General features: G+C 42.7%; 2 protein-coding genes across 2 annotated transcripts; both read right to left on the bottom strand.

Moving 5' to 3' along the window:
- Nucleotides 1-751: 751 nt before the first annotated feature.
- On the bottom strand, nucleotides 752-15959 carry LOC106711478 (serine-rich adhesin for platelets-like). Its single transcript, XM_045682062.1, has 10 exons — nucleotides 15729-15959; nucleotides 14355-14439; nucleotides 6987-7127; nucleotides 3690-6823; nucleotides 3303-3478; nucleotides 2731-2907; nucleotides 2394-2460; nucleotides 1926-2029; nucleotides 1482-1549; nucleotides 752-955 (listed from the first exon to the last, which is right to left on the bottom strand). Exons 3-10 carry the CDS (start codon nucleotides 7073-7075, stop codon nucleotides 796-798), a joined length of 3975 nt encoding a protein of 1324 aa, XP_045538018.1. The 5' UTR covers nucleotides 7076-7127; nucleotides 14355-14439; nucleotides 15729-15959; the 3' UTR covers nucleotides 752-795.
- LOC123721927 (putative nuclease HARBI1) lies at nucleotides 12094-13378 on the bottom strand. Its single transcript, XM_045682061.1, has 3 exons — nucleotides 12921-13378; nucleotides 12515-12712; nucleotides 12094-12317 (listed from the first exon to the last, which is right to left on the bottom strand). Exons 1-3 carry the CDS (start codon nucleotides 13010-13012, stop codon nucleotides 12155-12157), a joined length of 453 nt encoding a protein of 150 aa, XP_045538017.1. The 5' UTR covers nucleotides 13013-13378; the 3' UTR covers nucleotides 12094-12154.
- Nucleotides 15960-27556: the final 11597 nt, after the last annotated feature.

Raw genomic sequence — 27556 nt, 5'->3', positions numbered from 1 at the left:
ACCTACCTACCTACCTACCTACCTACCTACCTACCTACCTACCTACCTACCTACCTACCTACCTACCTACCTACCTACCTACCTACCTACCTACCTACCTACCTACCTACCTACCTACCTACCTACCTACCTACCTACCTACCTACCTACCTACCTACCTACCTACCTACCTACCTACCTACCTACCTACCTACCTACCTACCTACCTACCTACCTACCTACCTACCTACCTACCTACCTACCTACCTACCTACCTACCTACCTACCTACCTACCTACCTACCTACCTACCTACCTACCTACCTACCTACCTACCTACCTACCTACCTACCTACCTACCTACCTACCTACCTACCTACCTACCTACCTACCTACCTACCTACCTACCTACCTACCTACCTACCTACCTACCTACCGTCCCTGCACTCCACCAAAATGCCTCTCCGATTATTATCGAAGGCCTAACCATTTAGCATACTCTGCATCCTCTATTTTTTTAAAAAAAAAAAAAAAAAAAAAACCTTGACATGGGTTTGGTCAGAGAGTTTAGTTTTAGTATAGTAGTTCCAGCTTTATGTATGTTTTTAATTTTGTACTTTATCATAATGGTGAAAGCATTGTGTTATATGTGGGATCCTTTAATATTACGTAGCCATGACTTCTTTCGACACACAACACATATCTTTTTTCCAGCGGCTTTGCCCATCAAGATGGATTGGAAGACGTCATAGGAGTTTAAAGAAAATAAAACATAAAGAACCAATAATTCTTACACTTTTATTGTTTATTTGACATTTTATGTAGTGCGGTGGTTTAGGGCTTGGCGATCGCAGAGGCCGCAGAGGTCGCGGTGGTCGCTGGTGATGATGGGGCGCGGTGGCCGCTGAGGGCGTGGGGGGCGCGGTTTGCGGGCCGGCACGATGGCGGCGCCCCGCACCGACAACGCCTCACTGACTCTGCGCGGTGCATGACATCTCTGTACCCAGTGTTCTACACATGCCTACAACTTGCACGTTTCTCATCGAGGAGCAACGATGGCGATAGTAAAAAAACTTTTTAGAGCGTCGTTGGCTCATTGGTTGAGCTCTTGACTGTCAATCTGCAGGTCCTGGTTCGAATCCTGCCATGTACCAATGTGTTTTTCGATTTTCGATTTACATATGTGCATTTAGCCTTACGGTGAAGCATCGTGATGCAACAACCAACAACATCAACCAACAAGCACTGGGCCAGCGTCGTTGACTATGGCCTAGTCACCCCTATCTTGAGGAGGCTTCGATCCCCTCGGTGGGGACGTATAGTGAGCTGATCATGGAATGAATATTTTTCTTCTATTCATCTTTACCTTAAGTGGTTATAGTGTATGTATGTTGTAGAAAAGAAGCAGGCGAAAAGGTCAAGGCGGGAACGAGTATTAGGGAGCGCGAAGGAGCGGTGTGAAGTGGTAAGTTGCAGGACGAAGCTGGCCAGAGCGGGGCGTACCTCGGCAAAGGGCGGGCGCCGTCTTGCGGCCGGTCGGGTAGCCAGCAGGCCGGGGAGCAGCGCCGCGTCTGAAACAACCGCCTTCGGGATATTAATAATACGTTGACATCCAAACCCGTGTCTGTGTAAACGGACAATGTTAACGACTACTAGGCATCTCCTAGCCCACCCGAAACCATCCCGCCTCGTGATCGTCGCGTCGTCCACTGGTTGCCTCCCCTAAATCGTCTATGGAGCAAGCAAGAATGACGTATCTCAACTTCATATCTTTATCTCGCTCAAGGAGCGACGTCGAGACAGGGGCGTGTGAACGCCGCGGCGATCACGATAGACCTGGGACTTTAATAAGCCAAACCAAACCAAAAAAAAAAAAAAAAAGTTGCGGATTAATGGCATTGAGAGCGGTCGCTTCGGCAGCCAGCCGCGGCGCCGGTAGTTCTTTACCTTGACCGAATGCTTGGTGCTGGTGCGGGATGCGCGGAAGGTCTCCACCTCGGGAAGAGAGTCCACTGATTTCTTCACACTCTTAGAGGCAAGAATTGAAGAATCTGCTTTTATAAAAAAAAAGAAAGAAAAGATATTTTTTTAAAAAAAGTTTGCATTTAAGTGTCTGAAAGGATTAAGTTTATATAGTCTATCAGTTTTAGTGGCATATCCACTGGTGCATAATACCTCGACTGCACACAAACCAGGCGTCAAGTGCAAGGTTTTTCCTCGGTTCTTCTGATGAGGAGGCCAATTCTAGTCCCTATTCACTTCACATCTAAGGAATGTGTTACAAATTCCTAAGGTAGGAGCCACTTATCACCGCGTGGCTTTCTGAACTGTAGTTATCTTAATTTTAATAAAATATGAAAGTAATAACGTCTGCGGCTCAGTGTCGAGGTGGCGTAAAGCGCAGCGGCAGCTCACCTGAGGCTTCCTTTGTGAGTGCGAGCGCGACGCGGGCCGGCGTAGACCTGCGACCGACGCACCGCTCCTGCATCGATCCACTTCATATCTTAACCATAGCCTCACAAAAGTTCTGAGCTATTCAAAATTAAGTACAAAGTTTGTGGCTGATCCGCAGCTTCAAGAAATGTGCTCATTAATAGCGCGACAGATTTCACCGTTACTTCAAACGCCTATTACGAAGCCACACTTTAGTTAATAGCTTTGTTATAGTAAACTGAGTCAAAAAAAACTTCTGAAGAAACCGCATTTCAGAATAATTTGACAATTAATTTGTTTTAGTAATTGGTTGACGTACAGCTCGGCAAAGAGGATGAGCCGGCTGTGCAGCGCGCGGGGGGCAGGCCCGCGGTGCCAGCGCGGTGTCCGGGAAGCGCAGACGCATCTCGACGTCCGTGGGTAGCGTGGCGCGGCACGAACCCGCGACGGTCACCGCCCACTGCCCTGCACACACCTCCGACCTCGTCACATCCCTCTACTTAAGACCGCATCACTCCGTATAATAACGCAATACCAAATATGTAACTAGTGACCGTGTTGTATTGTGCCATAAGTGAACAGAAACTAATAACCTCAAATCAAATATCACCCAATTACATCGCCACATCGTTGCCAAAAACTGCCTGAAACACAAATAGGTGGCCTTGGCCGTCAATACTAAAATGCTTTGAAATACGTCCACAAAACTGAAACACATCTCCACTTTAAGTAACTATTATTAAAAGTCGACATGTATCTCGCATGAGTTAAAGAGTGGAAAAGTAACGGAATAGGTGAAAGCGGTCCTTTGGCTTGGTAAGTGGGGGGGGGGGGGGCGCGGGACGGGCTACCTTCGTCGCCGGCGGGGCGGCGTCGGCGCCGGCGTCGCGCGTGCAGCCAGCCAGGCGCCAGCGCACACAGCAGTCCGCCTGACTCGCTCGAGCTGGAGCTGGAGCAGTCCGCCGTACCGCCCGCACCGCCTGCAGCCCCCGCCCCCGCGCCGCAAAGTGGGAGCCGCACACCTTCCTCCTGTCGAACCGTCTTCTCCCTACGTCCGTTACCTCCACCTTGGTAAAAATGAAACAAAGATTTACTTCGAATATTTAATTTATTTACATTTCTACAGTGCGGTATGAGTCGCCGTGTGATTTCGTGTTATTAATTTATTGTAGTGTGCAACGGTCGGCACGTTGTGGTGCGGTGCTGGCTACTCTACTTGAATCGAAGAGGTGGTGGTGAGGACGAGAGGCGACGACGACGCGCACCAGCGGGCTGTACCTGGCGGCCGTGGCGGTTGCGGGTGCTGCGGGTGCTGCTGCGCGAACGGCCCGCGCGACTGCTCTCGCCGACGCTGCAAACTTTGTGAAACTTGTTGGATTTTAATCTTCGGATATTGGTTCGGAGTACTTTTTCGACGAGGCGACAGAGTTTGCGTAGACATGGACATGTTTCTAATAGGGCTCGTACCCGCAGATCGGTTAGGCGAGGTCGATGACCCTACAGCGTGAGTTTGCGTCAATACACTGCGATGTACTACTTTATTGGGCATCGGAGAAGTACCGGCGCTCCTCGTCTCTTTCCCAGTCGTTGAATCCGATATAGAATTTACACCCACAATTCCGGTAGTTGTGCAGTTTATTTTTAAGACTCCTTCTTTTTTTTTAAAGCTTTCTTGTTCAACATGAGACGGGTTGTCGCTTAAGGTCGGTAACGATGCCCGTCGACAGTGCATATGGTCCTCACTCACCGATTCCACGCTCGCAATGCTTTTTTCTTCTGGGATCATATCGAATACACGTTTGAAACGGAGAGAGTTCGATCGAGATCGTGGTTCGCAGTGGGGCGTGGCGGAGCGCCGCCGGGCTGAGGCCGCGGCTCCGTCAGCATGTGCGTCAGCCCGCACGATCACATCGCGCGCTGCACTCGGTGAATGTACGCTCATACTTTCCATGTTGTAAGGGATGTTGATGGAAGTGGCGTCAGAGGAAGCGGCCGAGCTCTTGCTAGTGTTAATCTGTTGGGAGCTTACTCTATCTGATACTGGGACGGGGATTCGTGACTTCTTGATCTTTGCACTGTGATTTTCATCAGAGTTGCTCGTGTCGGGGGAGCTCGCCGAACTGCTGACGTACTCTAATATCTCTAAGATTTCAATGCACCTTTTACCATCGTGTATTTCGGATTTCTGATAAATTCTTTTTGACTTGCTATCATCACGCGGCGACGACGGATAGGCCTGAAGAGACAGTTTGCCGCGTATCTGGAATTTTTCTTTCCGATATTTTTTGTCTATACCTTCCGAACACGACTGCGATGAACTATTTTTGGATAACTTTTTACAATGACTACTAAGGTCGACGTCTTTCTTCCTGTTCTTTGCACACAGGGATTCATCAGACTTTGCTGATACCATCAGGACCGACTTTTGTTTTATCCTCATACATTTAAGCTCGTCTTGAATAATTTTTAATATTGCATCATCGATTAAAGATTTAACGAGGGAAATGCCCTCTCGCTCTACCTCCTTGTTGGCGCTACGTAGGTGTCCGTGGCGCTGGTGGGCCAGCTCGCGACGCAACTGCTGTGCCTTGCAGCGCCTCGCGCGTTCCAGCCGGAGTTCTCTATTCCTGTGTCTCCTGTACAATCTTTGCTTTATAGTTTCCGGCATGTGGTCCGCCACTACGATATCTTTACTTTCACGGTCACATTCACAATGGTCATCTTTTATCGTAACAAAAAAGGCTTCCCCTTTGTCTTTCGATGCTGCGCTCTCTGTTCGACATGCGTTTTCGGGCAACAGATCTAAGACGTCGATGGAGGATCTCACGAGCTCGCTTCTTCTGCTAGCGGACTTGCTGAACGCAATCGATCGCGGTGAATTGGGATCGTCTAAGCTGTCCACGAGACTCGCACATTCGGAGCCGTGCATATCGGGATCCTCTGAGGACGAAGTGTTTACTTCCATCGACTCCGAGTGAGGAAAAGCCGAAAATCGAGCCACAAGTGCGTTGTCCGCGATGTTTTCATAGTAGTTGCTCGCTCCAACCCCGCTTATCACTTCCGAGGTCACGGAGCTCGCAGGCTTTTCGATGGCTTCTGCCGTTGTGCAATATGAGGCAGATTCGTTTTCCACATAAACATTCGCCTTAGATATCTCTATGTGAGAAATACTCGACATACTTTCATTGGAATAAAGCGCATCGCGTTCTAGGACTTGAAAGTCGTCCTGAAACAGTCTTTGTATTTGTTGTAATACCGCGCTGTTGGAGTGGTGCGGGAGGGCGGGGCGCGCGGGGCGCGCGGGGCGGTTGGCGCCGGCGGGTTGGTCGCGCGGGGCCGGCGAGGGCGCGCCTTGTCCGTCGCAACTCTCGCGTCGCTCGTCGCTGCTGCACAGCTCCTCGTGACCAAATATTATTTGATTGTTTGAAGTGGGGCTCAAGTGCACGATGGTGTTCACCCCCGTGTTTTGTAATTTAATTTTTATCTCCTTTTCGATAATATTCAATTTTCCATTGGCCCCGAATGATGCGTTCATAGATTCCAATTGGTCGGTTAACGAATTCAAGCTTTCTACTAATATTCCAGAAACGTACTCGTCGATATCGTCACCTGAAAGGTCTTTATATGAATTGTATTTTTCTGGCGATCTTTTTTCCTGTCGTTTTTGTGCAGAGTCAGAAAAGGACACGTTAGACCCTGAAGTGTAATTAGTGTCCAACGATTCCGACACGACGATTTCTAGGATATCGTACGATCGCGGTCTCGTCGTCACTGCGCTCTCCCTAGGATGGTCATTGCCGCGTTGCTGCCCATCATCAGTTCTAGCAGTGGCCGAGCTCGGCGTCATCCGCGCGGCGTCTCTCGTCGTGCACGTGGTAACAGTGAACGTGTCGCTCGAATTGGCGAATGAGCTTCCGTCGTGCAACTCTCCGCAGCCGTCGGTGCCGACGGTTGGCGTTGCGTCGCCCATGATTCCGGAACCTCGGAGGCCAGTTTCTGATACGTTTTTAGAACTCGTCTCCGAAGCAGAACCGATTCCAACGTACGTATCGGTTAATGATGAAATCGCCGCGTCTCTTTCGGCGGCGGACGAGACGCCGAGTGGGGACAGTGTGGTGCTCGAATCCACCCGCAGTAGCCGTTTAGGTGAGGTACGCCCGGAGGCGGAAGCGGAAAAGGTCGGGCGTAGCTCCGAGCGGGAGGCGTCTAGCGAACGGCAGGCGGGCGTGCAGCGACAGGCACAGGTGCAGGTGACGCGGCCGCGCAGCCGACGCAGCAGCGCAGAGCTCCGTACTACTCCGCGGTTGCGCCGCGCCGTCCCCGCTGACCCCGCCTCGGCATCGCTCAGGGCGCAAGTGCACATCTCGGGGGTGCGGTTCGATTCCTGGGCTTTCAGTTGCTCCAAGCGATACCTATAAATAAGATTAAAAAATAACTAGCCAACACATGAGTGATTACCAGCTTAAGCAATAAAAAAAATACTGAGTTGTGGACATATTTCATGTTTAACGAGTTACGTCTCATTTCCTATTGGCAGTTTCATAAAATTCTTATTGTTTTTCTGTCGACACCTACTTGCGCATGACAGTTTCCGGTGCGGAGTAGCGGCGGTGGAGCAAGCCGGGCGGCGCCACGATCTTCTCTCGGCCCGCTTGGGGCCTCATCGTATTGTTTGCTTTCTTTTCACCGCTTTCAACGTTATCATAAGTAGTTTTTCTGCATCAGAAAGATATAAATAAAACTTTACAATTATGCATAATAAAAATAAATAAATAAAAATGAGTATTTCTAAGGTTCAGAAAAAAAAACATTACTGACAGCTCATTCACATTCGAAAATATCGCGTCATTGAGATTTCTGTGTATCTTCTACAAAGCCCATATCACAGTGCTCAGAGAGCAGAGCAAAGTGCTCAGAGCCTCATGCAAATTACGGAGAGCCAGGTTCCAGCGCACAATGTATAGAGCCAGAGCCCAATGCCCAGAGCGAAGCGCCCCGCTCTCTTCAATCTTATGCACTCGATTCAATTGTAATATATGCCCGAGGTAGTCGCGCATCACTGGGCGCGGAGATGCGGCAGCGGGCGGCGGAGACATGAGCCTCGGCAAACGGAGCGAATCATTGCAAATATGAAAGTTATTTACATATTTAGTATGAGTTATCTGCTTTCCCATTGAGTCTGATACCTACTTTTTATTATATCTACATACAGCTTGTTCCAAATGAAAATCTAAATATAAGACATTTCAGTGAAAAAATTTCATACCTACCCACTAACAATTTTGCACCCGCAAGAATACGTACACGTATGTACATCATTTAGTTCTCTATAAGTATAGCTATAAGTGAATTGTGAAAATCCCCGTCCCAATCATTCCCGCATTTGGTAAATAGTACCGCCTTGGTGTTTAAATTTATGCGAATTATTATATATATATATATAGCTTCACTTCCTTAATTTCGCTTAATTTGATCGGCCCAATTTATAATTTGTATCAATGTTTCTGCATGTGTGCCCCGCGGAGCTCCAGGGCTGCCTGACGTAACCGAAAAATGAGCTCGCGGATCGGGCGCGGCTGTTTTTACAATGTTTTTGCCGGAGGACAGGATACGACAGAAAAGGGATCAAATGAATTCTTTACCACCCGGGCGAAGCAGGGGCGAGACACTGGCGACCATGTTAATAAAACTTTTTGTGATGTTCTATATTAATTTTAACACTACTTATTTCAGAAACATTTCGAGCGAAATGTCAAAACAATGCGAAACTGTTACGACGACCCGCGTGTTCGACTCGCCTCCGCTTGCCCTCACCAACGTATCGATCGTTCTTACAGCTTTTCTAATTATTATTTAAATAATCGTGTATTATGAACGGAGTGAGCGCAAACAGGGTAGTGCTAGTTCGCGCAACATTCATCGCGCTCTCGGAACTAACCGGCGCCAGCAGACACCATTGCCGAGCAACAATGAATTTTTCGTAATCGAATATGTTTACCGCTCGCAGTTATTATTCACACCGGTACAGGGTGCGGGGTCACGCGTGTTACGATGGTGGAGTGCGGAGCGAGGCGGGGTGTCGGCTAGCGCCGGACTGATGTGTTAGCCGTGCTAGTGGTAGATGCTAGATAACGTTCGTACCTTTACAACTAGAAGAGAAAGCCCGTATTTTTAAATGACTTGAAACTACAAAAAACTATAAGCAAATTAAAGACTAGCGCTGTTCGAGGTGGCCGCTGTTGCTGTTGACTCAATGGAAACGGGCTTTCAATGTGTTCCACCGGTGTGTTTGAAATTTATAAATGCTTAGTAATATTAATAAATAGTAAACATATACATATAAGTGTAGAGTAATGCCTCTGTCTTTTAGCCGTCAACTACCAAACAGCACTTACATAAAAGTCAAATAGTATTTAAACTTAATTGAAACCTCCAGCCATTGCGCTACGACGCCGCGTCGGCGACGGTGGTGGTGGCGCGGCGTGTGAGCGTACAGCGCATGTTTTATTTATACACATCGCTGATGCATACAGAGCCTCGAGCACGAATAATTTTCGAATTCGTATCGTTAAGGTATCGAGTCCTCGATACGATAACGGAGTATTACGTTAGGCGGCAGCACGAGGCACACTCCGTCGACTATCGAGAGCTCGATACGATTTCGTTAGTGACGTCATCCTAACGTAAGTAAGGACGAGCCCTTGTGAGCGTAATGAACGTTCTATTGAATGAATTATACGTCCGAAAACTGAACGAATTAGTGAAGTTTTTATTATTTTAAGCTTAACGGCCTATTTAGTGTAAATTAAATTAAAACCAAGTCCTTAAAATATAGAAAAACTTTGAATAAAGTACAGGATATTTTATTGTAAGATATTTGATGCAAAAGTATTTTAAAAGAATTAAACTAACAGCGAAACAGTGAATTTAACTCTACTTCATAATAATCCTCGCTGTAGTATAAACTTTAACCGAACGTAAGTAAACAAAAATGTCAGACGTTCCGCAATGACGGATAGAAAGAGACTGCCTCGAGCAGCAGTGCACGCTTCCTTATAAAACCTTTTTTTTGTGTGGCTACCCTCAACAGTCCTAACACGGCTTCTCCTGACATGAGACCGTCCTCGGGCTCGTTCTTCCAGCATCTTCAACACTGGAATTCGTCTGTAACAATGGCATAAAGTCTTTCGACACCAGCTCGTTGGCAGGCGCTATGCGGGCGCGCTGCTCGGCGACAGGTGCTGCACTGGCGCGCGCTGCTCGGCGACAGGTGCTGCACTGGTGCGCTGTTCGTCGACAGGCGCTGCACTGGCGCGCTACTCGTTGTCAGGCGCGGCTGTGGCGCGCCGATCGTAGACAGGCACCGCTCAGGCGCGCTGATTGTAGACAGGCACCGCTCAGGCCCGCTGATTGTAGACAGGCACCGCTCAGGCGCGCTGATTGTAGACAGGTACCGCTCAGGCGCGCTGATTGTAGACAGGCACCGCTCAGGGGCGCTGATTGTAGACAGGCACCGCTCAGGGGCGCTGATTGTAGACAGGCACCGCTCAGGCACGCTGATTGAAGACAGGCACCGCTCAGGCGCGCTGATTGAAGACAGGCACCGCTCAGGCGCGCTGATTGAAGACAGGCGCGGCTGTGGCGCGCTGATTGCAGACGGGCGCTCTGCTTGTAGACACGCGCAGCTGCGGCGCGGTGCACAACACAGCTACATAGTAGGACACAAGACCCGACCAAATCTGCATCTATATCAATAATGGTGTCCTCGGTTATTTGATCTAACTCTTTATGGTTTCAAAACATTCGACACATGACCATGCGAGCCATGACATCAGTGGCAGCTCGCAGTATGCCAGATACTGAACGTCCCGCAGTCCGTTCAATGCCTTAATTCACAAGATCATGTAGGGCAAGCGTCCCGCAGTCCGTTGCCGATAGGAGCGTCCCGCAGTCCGTCCTCTACATGATATTAATGGCAGCCCGCAGTATGCCAGATGCTGAACGTCCCGCAGTCCGTTCAATACCTTACTTCACAAGACCATGTAGGGCAAGCGTCCCGCAGTCCGTTGCCGATAGGAGCGTCCCGCAGTCCGTCCTCTACATGATATTAATGGCAGCCCGCAGTATGCCAGATGCTGAACGTCCCGCAGTCCGTTCAATACCTTACTTCACAAGACCATGTAGGGCAAGCGTCCCGCAGTCCGTTGCCGATAGGAGCGTCCCGCAGTCCGTCCTCTACATGATATTAATGGCAGCCCGCAGTATGCCAGATGCTGAACGTCCCGCAGTCCGTTCAATACCTTACTTCTCAAGACCATGTAGGGCAAGCGTCCCGCAGTCCGTCCTCTACATGATATTAATGGCAACCCGCAGTTTGTCAGTCCTGAAGATACCCTAGAAGCATCTCCTAATACAGAACGTCTCACATTCCGTTCACAATCTCACTTCTGCAGTTGGGTATCCCGCAGTATACGCAACGCAAAGCATCTCGACAATACATGGACAAAGCAAACTGAAATAATAAAGGGCATCAATGACTATTACGACATAATGACATACGTCTGACTCAGGTAATGGCTTAACACGCTCAGCGCAACCGACTAGCCTTACAAGTTCACTTTAAAATGAAAAAATCATGTTGGCATGTAACGTGTTAAATCTTGCCACGACTCGGTTTTACCTGACCCTCACTAATAAACTGATCGAGGTATTCAATTTCAGTCTTTAGTAATGAACACATATTTAAATTAATTGAAAAGTCTGATGTTGACTTATTTGTCATCAAAACTTGAAATATAAAAATATTGGTTCGATCTTACCGCAGTACAAATTGAATAGATCGCGTCCACAATCCTGTCTGCTGTGAAATACACAGACAGCGCGTGAGCCTCACTATTCACATATGCAGAATAAACGGCTTGGTCCACGCTACCCATGTTTCGCGAACACTGGTACGACTTTGATATCGACTCAACTTACTACGACTACAACGATTATCACGGTAACGATCTGACATTTTTCTCTTTGCATTTATTTTCACGAAAATGCAAACACAAACACAGAGTGAGCAAAGTGGATAGAATCACGTGGATCCTATCCCACTTCTGATGTAAGATATTTGATGCAAAAGTATTTTAAAAGAATTAAACTAACAGCGAAACAGTGAATTTAACTCTACTTCATAATAATCCTCGCTGTAGTATAAACTTTAACCGAACGTAAGTAAACAAAAATGTCAGACGTTCCGCAATGACGGATAGAAAGAGACTGCCTCGAGCAGCAGTGCACGCTTCCTTATAAAACCTTTTTTTTGTGTGGCTACCCTCAACAGTCCTAACATTATATTATATTATATAGGATATTTTATAAATATATATTTATAGGATATCTTATATTTTTTTACGGTTTCTGAACGACACGGCACCACTTGACATAGCGTCTTACGTCGCCAAGGTTAAGTTTGTTTTAGTATTGTGTTTACAAACTTTAGAAAGCATTCTACATTATTAATTATTCGTGTCGTGTTTTAAATAATGAGAACGAGTCATTTGCAATACTTGATGATGGTGGAGTTTATGGAAGTGTAAGTTTAAAAGTTTTTAATTTGCAATACTAAGTGTGTGGATCTTACTGATGAAATGCTAATGGAAATCGCAATTTCTGTTCCAGAAATGGAGATTTATCCAAACCTTCTGGTGGTCCACGAGGTCGGCATTTCATTCAAATCAAGTGGAAAGAACTGACTAACAAATTAAATAGTGATGGCACAGGAGATCCTTTAATGGTGAATGGAAATGCTTTCTACAGTAAAATAAATGTTCTATTTCTTTATTGGGTGTAAAGATATGGAAATGACTTCCATCAATACACCCTATCACTCCAGGGAAACCATACTTAGCATAAAATCTGTAAGATAAAAATAGATATCAATATGTGTATCAAGATTTATAGTTTACATAGTGAATCATGTTTATATTAAATACAATTCATATTTCAACTAATTATTTCTTCAAAGTAATATATTTATTACTATTAATTATATTTACTAATTGTAATTAAATACATTTGAAAACTATGATAAAAAAATGTTGTAATGTACTAACTTGTTTTTTATTATATCTCTCTCAGCTCTGGTATTTGGAAATTTAATAAAATGACCTAATATTTCGGGTGTGATAAGTGCATCAGTTACCTCCTTGACACATTTACTGACTGTCGTTTGGTCTAAATACTTTGCCATTCCCACTATCCGCTGGTATGATCCAGTGGCGTAAAAAGATAGCGCGCAAAGAACCTGTAATATATTTTTAATTTAATAATTTTGATAATTTGTTGATGCAAAACACATTACATTCATACCCCCCCCCCCCATTTTTTAACTGCGCGCGGACGGAGTCGCGGGCGACAGCTAGTAAATATATATTATCTTAGTCAACTATATAACATTTATATATGGCTAGCAAATTCATAGTATAAAGTTAAATATTACATTAAATAAGATTTGCTTACCTAGTTTCACGTTCAATTCCCTCATTTTCTAATAATCTTGCAGCAAGAACATAAAATAAAGCACTACGTTGGTAAATTGGTGGCCTTTGCATTTTAACAAACACACAAAAATACTTAATACTTAAATAAAATGTTTTTTAAAGCGGTTTAAAATGTTTCGAAACTTTTCTCACCGACTAATTCTAAGTGACAAAAGATTCGACTATACTCGATAGCCAGCCTTCGAAATTTACGATACCATACTTCAAAACTATGTTCGTGCTGCCACTTTTGTTTATAAAGTCTCGAGTATCGTAGAGTTGTCGATACGTTAGCGATACGAAAGTAAACAAAAATCGTTCGTGCTCCCAAATTTAGTTACTTTTACGCACGATAGGGGCGCTGTACAAATCTCATACAAATTTTTGTCGATCTCGATACGAATACTTTTTCGCAAGTCGTTCGTGCTCGGGGCACAGAACACGCGGACAGAACACTAACATGAATGCATCGAGTTAGGTATCTGAATGTGTTGGGACTAAACTTAGAATGTGCGTGCGCTGCGCCTGTCTCGACGACTGAACCGTCCCTGTTTTTGATTTGATGTTTCGCGCTGCACCAGAATCTCGAGCAGAAGTACTCTACCGGTTGCAAACGATACACATACTACAAAATGCATACCAATTGCTTATATGTATATCATTTATATGCAGTCTCCGGCAGACCGCGACGCTCATGTTACATTTTGAGTTGAAGAGATATGAAGAGGTGCGGACGTGTTATGCAAGTTAGTCGTAGCCGATGTTTGTTCAGTGACCGTGTATAGGGATACAAAAAGCGAGCGTGACATGTCGCAGGACAATACGAACAGTACAAACAAAGCGCGTGCGCCGCTGCGAGCAACACGGCCATGTCGCGTCGGGGGCGCCACCGTCGCGTCGCTAGAAAGACCGAGATACACATCATTAGCCGGCTTCCTCGCCGATGCTGGCCAGCGCTCTCTGTGAAGGATGACCTCCAGTTCTGCGGGTTGTCTGTCCTTCAGTGCTGGGTCAGTGAGAATTGCGCATAGCAATACAGTTGTGCAGGTAGAAACTGTCAATTCAGCTCCACAAGTCAAAAGAAAGGGTGGGGCCTAAAGACGTCGGCGAAAGACTTTAAAGATAAACGGATGACAAAAGGCCGTGGATTGTTCCGATTTTTCCCAGACATCGGTTAAATTGACAAAGTAGAGTTTGTTTGTGCGTTAAGGAAGTAAATATTTATATTGAAAAACACAGTCAGTGATAAAATAATAGATACATTGTTCCTCCTGTTACTACAACGTGAATACTTCTCGGTAGGACTGCTTTATTTTGGAACATAATCAAAGATAAAAGCCTAGAGATATCAGATCGGCTGGGAGCTGGTGCGAGAGCGATTACGAGGGCATGGAGTCGAGGGCGAGTTACTGACCGCTCTGTGTGCAGCCGCGCCGGCTGCGCCCAGGCCGCGGGCACGCTGCCGTTCTTCCCGCGAACCCTGCGTTCTTCTCGCCCACCTGGACATACAAATGTACAAATGTTTATTTTAATCGTTTAGATTTGTTTTAACTTCTCGACTAATTAGATACTGGACCAAGTATTCGACCTAGTTCTCGACCGACTACGTGACTAACTACTTAACCACTAAGTCGACCAATTACCTAGTCTACTAAATGTTCTGATATTCAAGTAAAGTAAAAAGTAAGTGTTTTCCTGCTGAAAATTGATGCGCCCGACCCGCTAGGTTCCTACTTGGAGGCTTCTGAATTCATTTGTTATAATTCTTTTGAAATATGTTGGCGGCTCAAGGTCATCTACCCGCTGTGCAGTCCCCTTCCCCCGCATCCCCCTTACGCCCGTTTACATCTAAAATTGTTTTTTATACAGCAAACAGTTAACAGTACGATGTTCCGTAAACTATACTACCTGTTACGTTACTTATGTTAATTACCTATATAAGTTGCATCTATGTTCAACACTTTGTTTTTATTTATTGTATTTTATTTTATTGAGAACAGCTTTTGCCATCGTCTTCGTCTGCGCAGAATTAGTGAAAAGGATCTTATGAGTAACTAAAGATTATTATGTTCTTTATCTGTGCCTTTCAATTAAATGTTTTTATTCGCTGCTGAGTTATCGAGTAAATACCTAACTTAAACGTATCTCACGGGAACCGTACAAATTTCCGGGATCGTAGGTAGCCAATGTGTTCTTCCAGGCTGTGTTGTACATATATACCAAATTCCATGAGACCCATGCAGCCATTCTGGAGATACCTACTTACAAACATACATACATCCAAACATTTTTTATAATAATATTAGTAGGATTTTTAATAAATACTTTGCGATCGATAGTTTGAAAATAAAAACGTTAAAACCAAAGATTTACTTTGAAAATATTATATTGGGCTAAGGAAAAAAGAACTTCTGCAAAAACAATTCATAAAAAAAATTTGGGGGTCAGGCGACCGCGTGACGTCACAGAGCCTGACTCAACCGCAACCCGCAACACTTGTGCCTTCGTCGAGTCGCAATTAAATAATATTTTGGGGTCACGTGACTTTATAATCTGACAAGTAATATAAGTAACATTTTTATTTTCTCAACATTTAAAAAGGTCATCTGTCGAGGTTAAGCAGTCGATCGAACCCGGGCCGTCTCGCACAGCGCTCTCAAGCAATCACAGCCGGTGGATCTTCTACAATTGTACAACTTTACATACAATCCACTAATTTCGCGGGCACAGTTATTGACTTTTAGACACTTTTTCCATCATTACAATTTACACTTACACTAACAATTACCTACGTAAATTTGTTGCGCGTCAGAAATCTATACAAGAATGTCCGTTAGTAAGATGAGTGGTGGCGAGTGGCGGAGTTACGGCGGTGGCTGCGAGACTTGAGTTCGAGTTCGACTCCCGCGGGGACTTCAGAACTGCGTTTACCCACTCTCGCACTCGCACTGACGAAAGCGAACGACGTGCGATTAGCCCGCACCGCGCCTGCCGACTGCCCTACACCTACACTACTCACTGCCCGCTGCCCGCTGCCCGCTGCTCGCCGTACACAGCCCGCCGCCCGCCGCCCGCCGCCCGCCGCTACGTCACACATGTGGTGTATTCGTGCAGCTGCACCACTACCATGCAATGCACCAGTTCCACTTGTATTTCAGTGTCAGTCGTATAGTTTTGCACACTCTCGTGAGCGGCATCGTTACCATTGCCGATTTCGCGATAAGTACGCAATTTTACGAACAAGAGCAAAAGCTCACTTACATTTGTATCACTAGCATTAGATCAACGTTCATTTCAGCATAATATTTTTTTGAAAGAATATAATTGAAAATGCAATTACTGAAACTACCGTAAAGCTTATAACTAGTCAGAGATGCCACGTCTTCGGTTTGACCCGATTTGAACTTAGGGCTACTTCGCTTTTGGCATCGACCTTTTGGGATCGGAGTGGTTCACTAGACATCGTTTTTCTCTTTTTCGTCGTGTGCCATCGAGTAAAAAGTTAACTAGTTAGTGTTGTCAGTTTTCGTTTTTGTTATTCGCCGCGCGATCGTTACTCTCATGTAGTCCTGGTACCAATACGTTTATTGAAAGGTGGCAATGTTAAAAAATAGCGCAGCCGGGCGGCAAATCGAACCAATTCCATTACTAGCTTTTAGCCGCGACTTCGTCCGCGCGGAATAACAAATAGAAAACGGGGTAAAAATTATCCTATGTCCGTTTCCTGGTTTTAAGCTACCTGCCCACCAATTTTCAGTCAAATCGATTCAGCCGTTCTTGAGTTATAAATAGTGTAACTAACACGACTTTCTTTTATATATATAAGATATAGATACATTATCTTGGGATTGGAAATAAACTTACATGTTAAATATATTTCTTAGGTTTTGAATTCCGCGCGGAGTCACGGGCGATAGCTAGTCCTTACTAGTAATATTATAAATGCGAAAGTAACTCTGTCTGTCTGTCTCGCTTTCACGCCAAAACTACTGAATCGATTTAAATTAAATTTGGTACACAGATAGACTAGAGCCTGAGGAAGGACATTTTAACGCGAAAAAGGGGTTGAAAGTGGTTGAAAGTGGGGGTGAAAGTTTGTATTGAAGTATCGCCTACTATAGTCTACTAACCTACATTTGGTACGGTCCTGGCACACCTCTCTCTATGTCTAGTCTACATCCATACATAAACGCATAGCACGTCGGTTAAGTAAAATAATAAGCTTTAAAAAAATGCTAAACGAAAACTTTATTAATTTTTATTGTTTTAAACTGTTAGATTGTATTTAATTATTATGTCTCAACTTAATTGTAGTCTATTATTATTATTATTGTTGTTTTCTTTCCTTTCTTTTTATTTACTGTAGTTGTGAACAACGATGTTGGGTACATAATTACATTGTATGTGTTATATTTATACTATAGATATATACCTATTATGTAGTCGTTAGTTGTTCCAAATAAATTAAAAAAAAAAAAAAAAAAAAAGAAAACAGTATTTCACGCGGACGAAGTCGCGGCACAGCTAGTATAGATATATAGATACATTATCTTGGGATTGGAAATAAACTTACATGTTAAATATATTTCTTAGGTTTTGAATTCCGCGCGGAGTCACGGGCGATAGCTAGTTTTCTATAAAATGATTTTTTATTCGAAACTCTCAATATAATAGTTTAAGATATTGCAATTTTTTAAATTGTTATATTATCTTTTAATGTTAAGTATATAAGAACAATTGTCACATTTTTTGAAGATTTTCCGAGATTTCCTTCAATTCTATAAATACGGGATACTTTCCATCCAATAAAAAAGTTGACGTACGTGTGAGGGTGGTTTGCAGGGATCGGGCCAGCTTGCGCGACAGCCGCGCGCGGGCAGAGCCGGGCCGCGGCGAGCGGGGCGCGGCTGGTGGCGGCGCGGGCAGTGGCGGCAGCGCGCGCCGGCCGCGCGGGGGCGTGCGGGCGCAGCTCCCTTTGCCTTCCGCGCCACCGCCCAGCAAGCGGCGCACGCGCAGCGGCGGCAAGCGCGCGCCCGCTCGCCCACCGTACCACGACCACATGTCCTCAGAAAACCACGAACTGGTGGCGCTAGTACAAACAACGATGCTTACAATAAAACTTAAACGGTTTTCTAACGAGCATTGGTTGGAGGTCGGTGAAGCTACTGATGCTTGCTATTACTATAACTACGCAATAACAGTTACATAATAATATGTCCTATTATATACTTATTGATAAAAATTAAGTAATTCTGTTTCCTAGGCCTAGTCACCCCGAACTTGGGGTAGGCTCCGAGCCCCTCGGTGGGGACGTGTAGTGAGCTGATGATGATGATGATGAATTCTGTTTCGAGCACTACTTACTTGCTCTTCATTACTCTGTGGTTAAACTGTAGGCAGTAGATGTTTGAATTTATATTTTGTTTGAATGCAACAAGGTCATTTTACAAGGCAATAATAATGTATCACGTCCGATTGACGGGTCACAGAGCCCACTTAATCCAACTACACTAAATTACAGTACCAGGTCATCCGCGTCCAGTTGGCCAGGTCGAAGGCGAAGGAAGCGGTGGGCGCGATGGGCACGGTAGGAATGTTGGTCGCGGAGGGCTCGGTGGGATCGGTGGGCACGGTGGGCCCGGCAGGAACGAAGGCGGCCAGGCGCGGCGGCTCCGGGGACAGCACACCGAACGGATGCGTGAAATAGTACAGGCACAACGGACGCGTCTGCAATCACAACAATGTGGTTTGTGCAAAATCAACAATGTGGCTAGTGATGTGTGGACACAGACAGGAGCAGCCTACCTTCATGTCCTCAGTGGAAGTGGAGGCATCAGATCTGCCGCTATTCATATTTAACTTTCAAAAACTTTCAACGGCAGGAATACAGTTTGTGTATAACTTGTCCACAAACAAGCATTCATAGTTCTTAGGTACTTTACTATTGATAAAAACTTTAAACATGAAGAGTAATGATAAGTTTATAAATAGGAGTAAGAGGAGCAAGACTTCAACGTGATGTCAGATCGGAAGCGTGCGGCGGGCGCAGTGAACGACTGGCGCGCAGCCTCGCTTGGCCCCTCTAGGCGACGCGCAGCGGCAAGCGGCGACGTCGCGGCCGCGGCCTCGGGCCTCGTACCTCGGCGAAGCCGCCCCTGCCCGCCCCCGCCCGCCCTCGTAAGCTAGCAATACCGTACACTTCCTTGTATTTTATGTTTCGCTAAATTTGTGTTTTAGTTTGTAACATGTGACTTTGTAGGTATCACACAAAGCAAAATTCACAAACTTTGAAGAGCTACTTAGTTAAGTTATTAACTAATATAGAAACGGCTAAAACACTCACAAATGTACGTGAGTGTTTTAGCAGTTTCCTATTTCAGTGAATGATAATGTCTCAGGAAAGTTTGAATAGTTAAGTTATCGCGTTTTGTGAGGACAGCGCACAGATGAGTCTGAGTATTTAGTTCTAGCTGCCTATCGCATCGTAGACCGCGACCGGCAGCGGCGTCGACGGCCTCCGAGCGGCTAGTCAGCCAGTTAGCCAGTCAGGCAGCTAGCATGCTAGCATCTGGCTGGTAGTCGCGGGGCGTACACTGACGCTCGCTGTCGTGCCGCACTCGGTCGCGCTCTCGAGCGCCATTTGGCCACCGCAAACGTCTCGCTTTACTATGTCTGTGATTAAAAATTATTTATTTGTTCATATCGACCTAGATACGGAGCGGAGCACTCTCTGATAAAGCAATGTACACTTACTTAGGTTTGTTAATTGCAATTCGGTGTTTTGACAGTTGTGCAATGTGTTTACACTAGCAGCCTAAATCGCATTCTCCTTCTAAAGTTTACTAAGAAAAAAATATTATGTATGTAAAACAAGATTATAACTTATATTTGCCCAAATTATTTGACAATGAGAAAATTGAGTTTAAAATATTATCTACATATCAGGTACATTTTTACGAATAATACTAAAAAAAGTTAGTTCTGCATAAGTAAAGTTCTTACTACATTATTATGTAAAACAAATTTGAGATATAGTTAAATATAACTGAAATATGAAAATGACAATAGCAATAATAAAGCTATCAAAAACCACATGAACAAAACACATGGCAGTAAGGGCGCGAGCGCAGGTACCCAGCCCCAGTCAAGTCGCGGTCGTCGGTGCCGGTGTCGGGTGCTCTGCTTCATTGTCAGAAAGCAATTCCTGATAAACACATCTCTTTTACTTGTCATATTTGAATAAGTTTGAATAAGTTACAATAATTGCGATGAAATGTGAAGAGGAATGTTTCACTGTACCTTTCACCCTTTTAACACATTCATGGCTTATAAATTAGTATAGGTACATACATATATCCACAATGAGTAAGACAGTCGTGTAAGACAGCGTAGACAGTCGTGTAAGACAGTGTATGACAGTCGTGCAAGACAGTGTAAGACAGTCGTGTAAGCCCGCACTCAATGCAGATGTGATAATATGTACTGAGAATCTATATTTATATATATCTGACCTCAGTTTGGCTTCTTTGTCATCTAAGCCACGAAATGGATTAATTAAATACTATTTTCATCATCTCGTAAGTGATGTATTTCGGATAATTTTTTCTGAACATCTTTAAATATGCCTTTTTTGGCTGACGCAGGCTAAATGGTTATAGTTAAGTATATAAAAATAGTGTATAAGAGAGTTGTAGATCTCAAACAATTCTACAAAAAAGTCCCCGATGGTATATCTCTATCTGTATGTGTTCGTTATCAGGAGAATTTAATTAATTAATTATAATAATTTAATTTAAATTGCCTTTTACAATATACTATGTAAGTATATAATTCTGATAACTACCTAGTTTTAATGTAACCGAATAATCAGCTCGCGAGCCGAGCGTGACCGTTTTTAAAAGGTTTTAGAGTTTAGACGGACATCATCAGGTCATCACTTATCACTTATATGTCATAACAGAGATCAGACGTATATTCTTTGGGCGAAGCCCGGCGGGTGGATAATAAAACAGCACAACGACAACGAGTGCGAGTCACTCGTTCTTGAACGTAGGGAGCGAGCCATGCGGGTGCCGCACGCCAGCGCCCTCTCACTTTCTCCTGTTGCGGTTAATACACAAGTTTTATTTGCGCTGTTTATTTACTTGTTGTGTACGGCTATTTTTAGGCGAGCCTTGTTGCGTTGACCTTGCTAGGGCGCAGCTCCTCCGTCGACTCTCGTCGGTGCCCGCTGCAAACGTGCACGACGACATGCCATCGCACAAATGATAACACTGTATTATGAGATTCAAACAGTATGACTGCTCGATTGCTCGTAGTTAGCTGCGAGCGCATGTCTTCGCAGGTTGTTGCTAGTTGGGTTCGCTACGGGTTTAGTCTAGGAAAGCAATCCTACACTTCATTGTGATATCATGAAAGAAGGAAATAAATGTTATAGCTCACGCCCAGAGTCACAAGATTAGTCGCGTTGATGGAACAGTATTTAAAACTCTAAAAGTAATCTGATTATGAGCGTTATTTAATCAATTGGTGCGTTTTGTAAGCGATTTGTAGCAATACACAAATAATCCTTAGAAAAATGTGGTTGCAGTTTTCTCCATAAATATTCGTTTTTCCATTTATTTATTTATTTCATGTAACATAACATGACAGCTTATGAAGTGCTAACAAAAGTTCTAGAGAATCTTCGATTTGAAACTATTTAACTACTTATTGCATATATTACAAAGTAAGTGGTAGTGATGATGATCATGAAATCGTTTCAGCACCGGTAATTCTTGCCACTCCCGGCAGTATATTCAGAGATGGCTGACGAATATGAAGTGTAATTAAGTATATATTTTTATTGATAGAAGACTATATATTTTTATTGTGTCTGTTTATGTAGCATTGAAATACTTAAATTATATTACTAGTTAATATACATTATCCCTCTAAGGAACGAACGAAGAACCGAGATTGAAAATGTAAAACAAACTTTGTGATAGTGATAGTGCTACTTGGAAGTTGTGACGTAATGCGTGGGTGTGCCGAGAGATGGCGTTCCTCAGGCAGCTGTCTCCGTTGGACCGCCGTAAAATCGAGTGGAAGGTGGAAGTCGGGGATCTTCCCGAATACACCTTCACGCCATATGAAAAACACTTAAGCCACAGCACATGTACGTATTGCCCTAAACTTGTTTAGTCAATTTTAATTTTTTGGTTAAAGATAAATGGGTACTCGATTCTTTATGAAACAGAACATTTACTTACTACAAGAAAATTCTCATTTCACTACTTACTTAATGAAAATATAATAACTGCAACAACCTCGCTCGTGTTTCCAGACTGCAAAGACTGCAAAGGAATTTATCAGGGCTCACTCCAGAGAACCCTGGTATTCAGATTCTTTGGTCGAGAATGAATGACAATTTCACCCAACTTAACTCCATTCAAAGTTCCTTCGTTTGGGCACTAGAAGGCTTACAGATAATTTTCAATATATAGAACAAAGATATTTTATATAGATACATATTGAAACCATAGTTATTACAATATGTATTCACATAAAAGTTCTAGGGAAAAGGGAAAGTCAAAGGAGTACAACCTGTTTTCTCATATATATCTTCAAACTTTCGTGGTTTTTACTGATATACTGTTCGTAAGAAACGGGATTCTTCCCGGGATTCTAACATCGGGAGCTCAAACAGCCTAATCGTGGTAAGAATCCCGTTTCTTACGAACTCTTTCCTTATGTTTATATTTTATTTCTTACTTATTAGTATAGTATATTAAAATTATATTTAATGCAGACATTTTTAAAACTAGTTAATAATTTTATAATAATAGTAAAACAAAATATTGTCTTTGTTAATTAATATGTCAATAATTAAAATGTTTTAATTTGTCCAATAATTTTTTTTAATATTATAATAAATTAACAATAGTTAACATTTGAGCAAACGTTTTCGTTTGTTAAACTTTCAATTTTTGTACGCTACAGGTTCCCGAACTAGGGAAAATTTTACACATTACTGTGGTATACTTAATACTTATGCGTCACGCACACTTTTGACATTAAGAAAATGATCTCACTTTTGCCCTGTCTATAAATATAAGTCTACGCTGACAACATTATTTTGAAATTTGACAACTGCATGTGTCATTAAAACATCACATTCTGTATTACTCCAAAAATACTATTAAACACTGTTTAGTTACATACGTGTTTTAACCCTTTGACCGCCGCTGATTGATATTGTTGACGTCAACGTGGTTTTATGTTTCACCATAAATATGTATCACCACAATGCTTTCGGCTTCATTATTTATTGGTATACCTACATCGCATTTCGCAAGCCTATGCATAAAAAGTTTCAATCACCATGATTTGTGAAAAGTCCGCTCCGGGCGCTACAGTCACGGTATAAAAGGGTATGTTTAAGCTAAAATGTATTTGAAACATTGACTAAGTTTTTTTTATAGTAAGGCCCATATTTTGTACGTTTTCATATTGAGCGTTTTTATGAATACATACATAAATAATATCAATAATTCAATTTTACTCCAACATCATTGCAGTGTTGCCAATGCTACAGCAATTACCGCGTTTTACGGCATTCAGGACAAAAAAATTGTAAAAGCAAAGTTTGGGGGAGGTTATAAGAAATCTTCTTCGAAAAATTTATTTGTTTTAAACAACGAGAGGCAATCATTTCATTTATTCATAGTTTGTCCATTTTATGATGATTAGTTTGACAGCTCACGTTTATGAAGTATCGACGTTATTTTTACGACAGTTTATGTCACATTACGTGCCTAACGAAGAACTCTTACCTATCGAGAATCGATCTTGTAAAAAATCTCAAACAAATTAATATCATGATTAAGGTATTTTTATTGCATTTCCTATTGTTAAAATTATTAGGCTGTCTATTGCACAAATTATTGAAGAAAAACCATTAATTATGATTTTTTTGATTGTCAACACTTTGATATTTGGTTTGTTTGATTCTTAAGAATAAAGGAATAATATAAACAACTCTTTTTAACTGTATTTTAAAATCAATAATCTCGAGGTTAGGGTTCCAAGTTCTTCCAAACACTCTAATCTCCATAAAACGGACGGATAAATGGATAGGACATTGCTTGAAATGATAGCTTTGTTCCACTGCGCCGTTAGCCTGACGCGCCTTTTGAAGTTTCTGACAGTTAATTATATTTCTATTATTAGTTCTAATCGTCACCACTGCTACCAACCGCAACCGTCAGTGGCAAAATGGCAAAATCAAATAGGCACAAAATATCACGGTGTTAGCCTTTCCATTAAGAGGTCAGTGAGCACACAGCACCGTTTGTTTGGCTAATTTTGAAAAGTGTTTCCGTTTAGTTTATTTTGATACAGCCCAGCGTAGATGTTCTTCCATAAAAATGTGGCTTTTTTATTTAATTCTCAGTGAACGTGAACACTCTGTCGGGTAAAAATTGTTATTGGCAACACTTCCACCCCACCTCTTGTTCTCGCTTGTATGTGTAGCTGTAGTTAGTAGTTGTATAGTTGTGGTTTGTACTTCGTAGTTTCTCTGCCGTCCGAAATAATGCCTTAACTGTTTAAAAAATTTGCATTTTTAATTTTTACTTAATAGTAATAGTGTTAAAGTGCTATTATATTCAAGTGGTTACAATCGAGATTATTGCACGCAGATTATATTGACTTCAGGAGAGTTTAAAAAGTTTGGAAAAGTTTTACAAGTGTTGTGATCGTGTGTTGTCATGTTACAGAAAGTTTGTAAGAACATTAAATCTCGTTTGTAAACGGGTCGTCGTAAGGAAATACCATTTTTGAAAAATGGAGTCGAGCACCGCTGGTAAGTATTGTGGTGGTGGCGAAGGGCGGTATCCGCACGTTACTTAACAAATTGGACCTTGAGAACATAACTTGAGATGTGATGCAATGAAGTAATGATGCGGGATGACATTATCAACTTTTAATTACTTAAGTGCTGCGATTTTAAGGTTTTCGCAGCCGATTTTATCTTATCATTGAGTGCATACAAAACTTGATAAAAGTTCTTGATAAACATTCCTTTGCCATCTCGGGATTATCCTAATAGTGCTGTTTAGGCTTACAAATGTGTTACATCTAATCTGCTTTTGTTAAATTATGAAAGATTAATTCATGACATTATTTCTATAAATGTGTAACTAAACCAGCATAACATTTTTAACAAGACAGCAAGAGTATAGTACACAAGTATGCTGCACTGCACACATCCACACAAACACGGGCAAGCACATTTGTCATGCCCTAGTTGTGTTATGTTGAAGAATGTGTAAGATTGCACTAGATATTGATATAACCAGTGCACTCTCACACTTTTCAGAAGATCAACCTGGTTCCCTGGAGTCCCAAATAAACCCCATCTGCTATAACATTGTTACAAGAAGAAGCTTTGGGAGTCTTATTAGAGAATTAATGAGAATTTTAAAAGTTCAAAGGAAATTTAAAAAAAAGTAAATGAAATTTTTGTTGACATATTTTAACACAACTCTTAAACATAAAATAAATAGGAAATAATAGTGCTGGTTGGTATCGCTTGAGGGTCGGGGTGCAGGCGCAATTGTTATGGATGACACTGCAGCCCCGGTTTTCAATGAACCCTGAAATAGGAGAACAGTTTATTTACAAAATGAAAAAAAAAAACATGTTTAAAACTAACACTCAATCTCACCTGATATTTAAAATAAACTCATTTATTTGTTCTGCATGTTGTTGAAAACCATCTTGATATAAGTTTGGTTTAGTTAATTCGGAGTTTATCTTAAACTAAGATCAGGAAATGTGACTATTTAAATATATGATGATAGCTGTCGCCTGAGACTCCGCCCGCGCAGACTTAAAAAAATCTTAATAAGTAGCCTATGTGTTCTTCGAGACAATGCTCAACCTCCATGCAAAATTTCATTGAGATCTACACAGCCGTTCTCGAGATTCCTTCAAACAAACATCCATCCATTCTTTTAAATATTCACATTTATTATATTACTAAGATAGCTGCTACAGTTAGTAAATTTAGCATTTACATAAATAGATATTTAACATAAAATGATTTATTCTGATCATTATCATTTCAACACTTGATGTGTTAGTTCGATGAAGAATATCAATTAGGGTGTTGGGTAGTCTTGTATAGTAATGCTGGCTGCAGTATGTCTTTTGGTTGGCAATGCATCTATGGGTCCTCTGGTAATGCAGAAATTCACGGGTGTTGATGAATTTGTTTACATTTATCTTAAAATATAAAAATATAGTCATATAGTTGTGGAAAACAAAGCCCCTACAACTAACTAGTCAGGTGCAGTTGGTGCCAAAAATATCACATTTATAATGATTTTAAGTAAGTTAATAGGATAGGGTAATTTACACCAGTTGTGCCCATGAGTCAGCACATTAATTTCTTCCAGTGGGAGCTCCACTTTATAGACACAGTTACTGTCAGCATAATTAAGCCTAATAAAAGTTATAAGGATGTCAAAATAATATAGTGGGATTTTCTGCAAAAAATTTTACTGAATGAAGTTGTAGAAATTAAAAAAGAATCGTAGATTTTTTAAATTTCAAGTCAAAACTGGTGATAACAACATTAAGACAGGCATTTTTTGAGATTAGAGAAAGTTGCAATTTTGTAAATATAAAGCAAGCGGCATAGCTATGATCACCGATTCTTGACCAATGCTGTGTGAATAAAGTGAGTTGTCGCACGCCGCACGCCGCTTACAATATTCATTAGCAGAACATTTCTGTTTAACATTTCATTTCATGACATTCAGCTATGTTGGTTTTTTAGTGCGAAATAATGGTTAATGGTGATACGATAGACAAAAAATAATGTGCGCGTAAGATCATGTGTGCGCGCGGGGACGAAGCAAGCAGTACGACGACTGCCTGACTGGCCGTCAGGCTGAATGTTACTGCACAATGCACATCGAACTAATGCATCGTTTTCGTCGTCGTTACATTGACAAACTTGAAAAATAAAGTAAACAAACGCTATGGCAATTGTTTTGTATAGTGTGAGCAGTACGACGACACATCGGACTTAAGTTGCTTTGAATATCTGGTGAAGCTTGGGACGTAGGGTCGCGTCGCAGCACGACATCGCACGACCGCTTCTAACAGAATGTTGATAAAGTACATATTAGTTTTATTATTTGCTTGGCTTAAAAAGTACTTACAGGTTTATGCTCTTGATGAACTGAGATGTGGCGTGTCGCAGACAAACGGAGATCGGCGCCAATTAACAACGTTCGTTGTGTCAACATAACCCGCGTATCTCGTTATTTGGACAACACGAGACGCATACTTTGTGCCGCCACTCTACATCACTCGACCTCGCGACCTGTTCACACGACATCGCTAAGACTTGCAGATATAGATATTAAACAGTTGACAGTTGGTAGTGAGGTGAGAGGTGGTGCGTGTGCTCGTGCGATGCGCGAATTCTTATATTCTATTACAAACCGCATACCGCAAACGGTACCTAGTTCTAATCTAAACACTGAATAAAATAACCTTAAATTAAAAACAAAATCCATCTGACTGAGAAGACTCCAGTAACCAGTAGATGAAACAGCGCCA

Source organism: Papilio machaon, chromosome 18 (assembly GCF_912999745.1).
Source record: "Papilio machaon chromosome 18, ilPapMach1.1, whole genome shotgun sequence".
Classification (NCBI taxonomy): Eukaryota; Metazoa; Arthropoda; class Insecta; order Lepidoptera; family Papilionidae; genus Papilio; species Papilio machaon.
The sequence above is the reverse complement of the archived record's forward strand: the minus strand, read 5'-3'. Positions and strand labels throughout refer to the sequence as shown.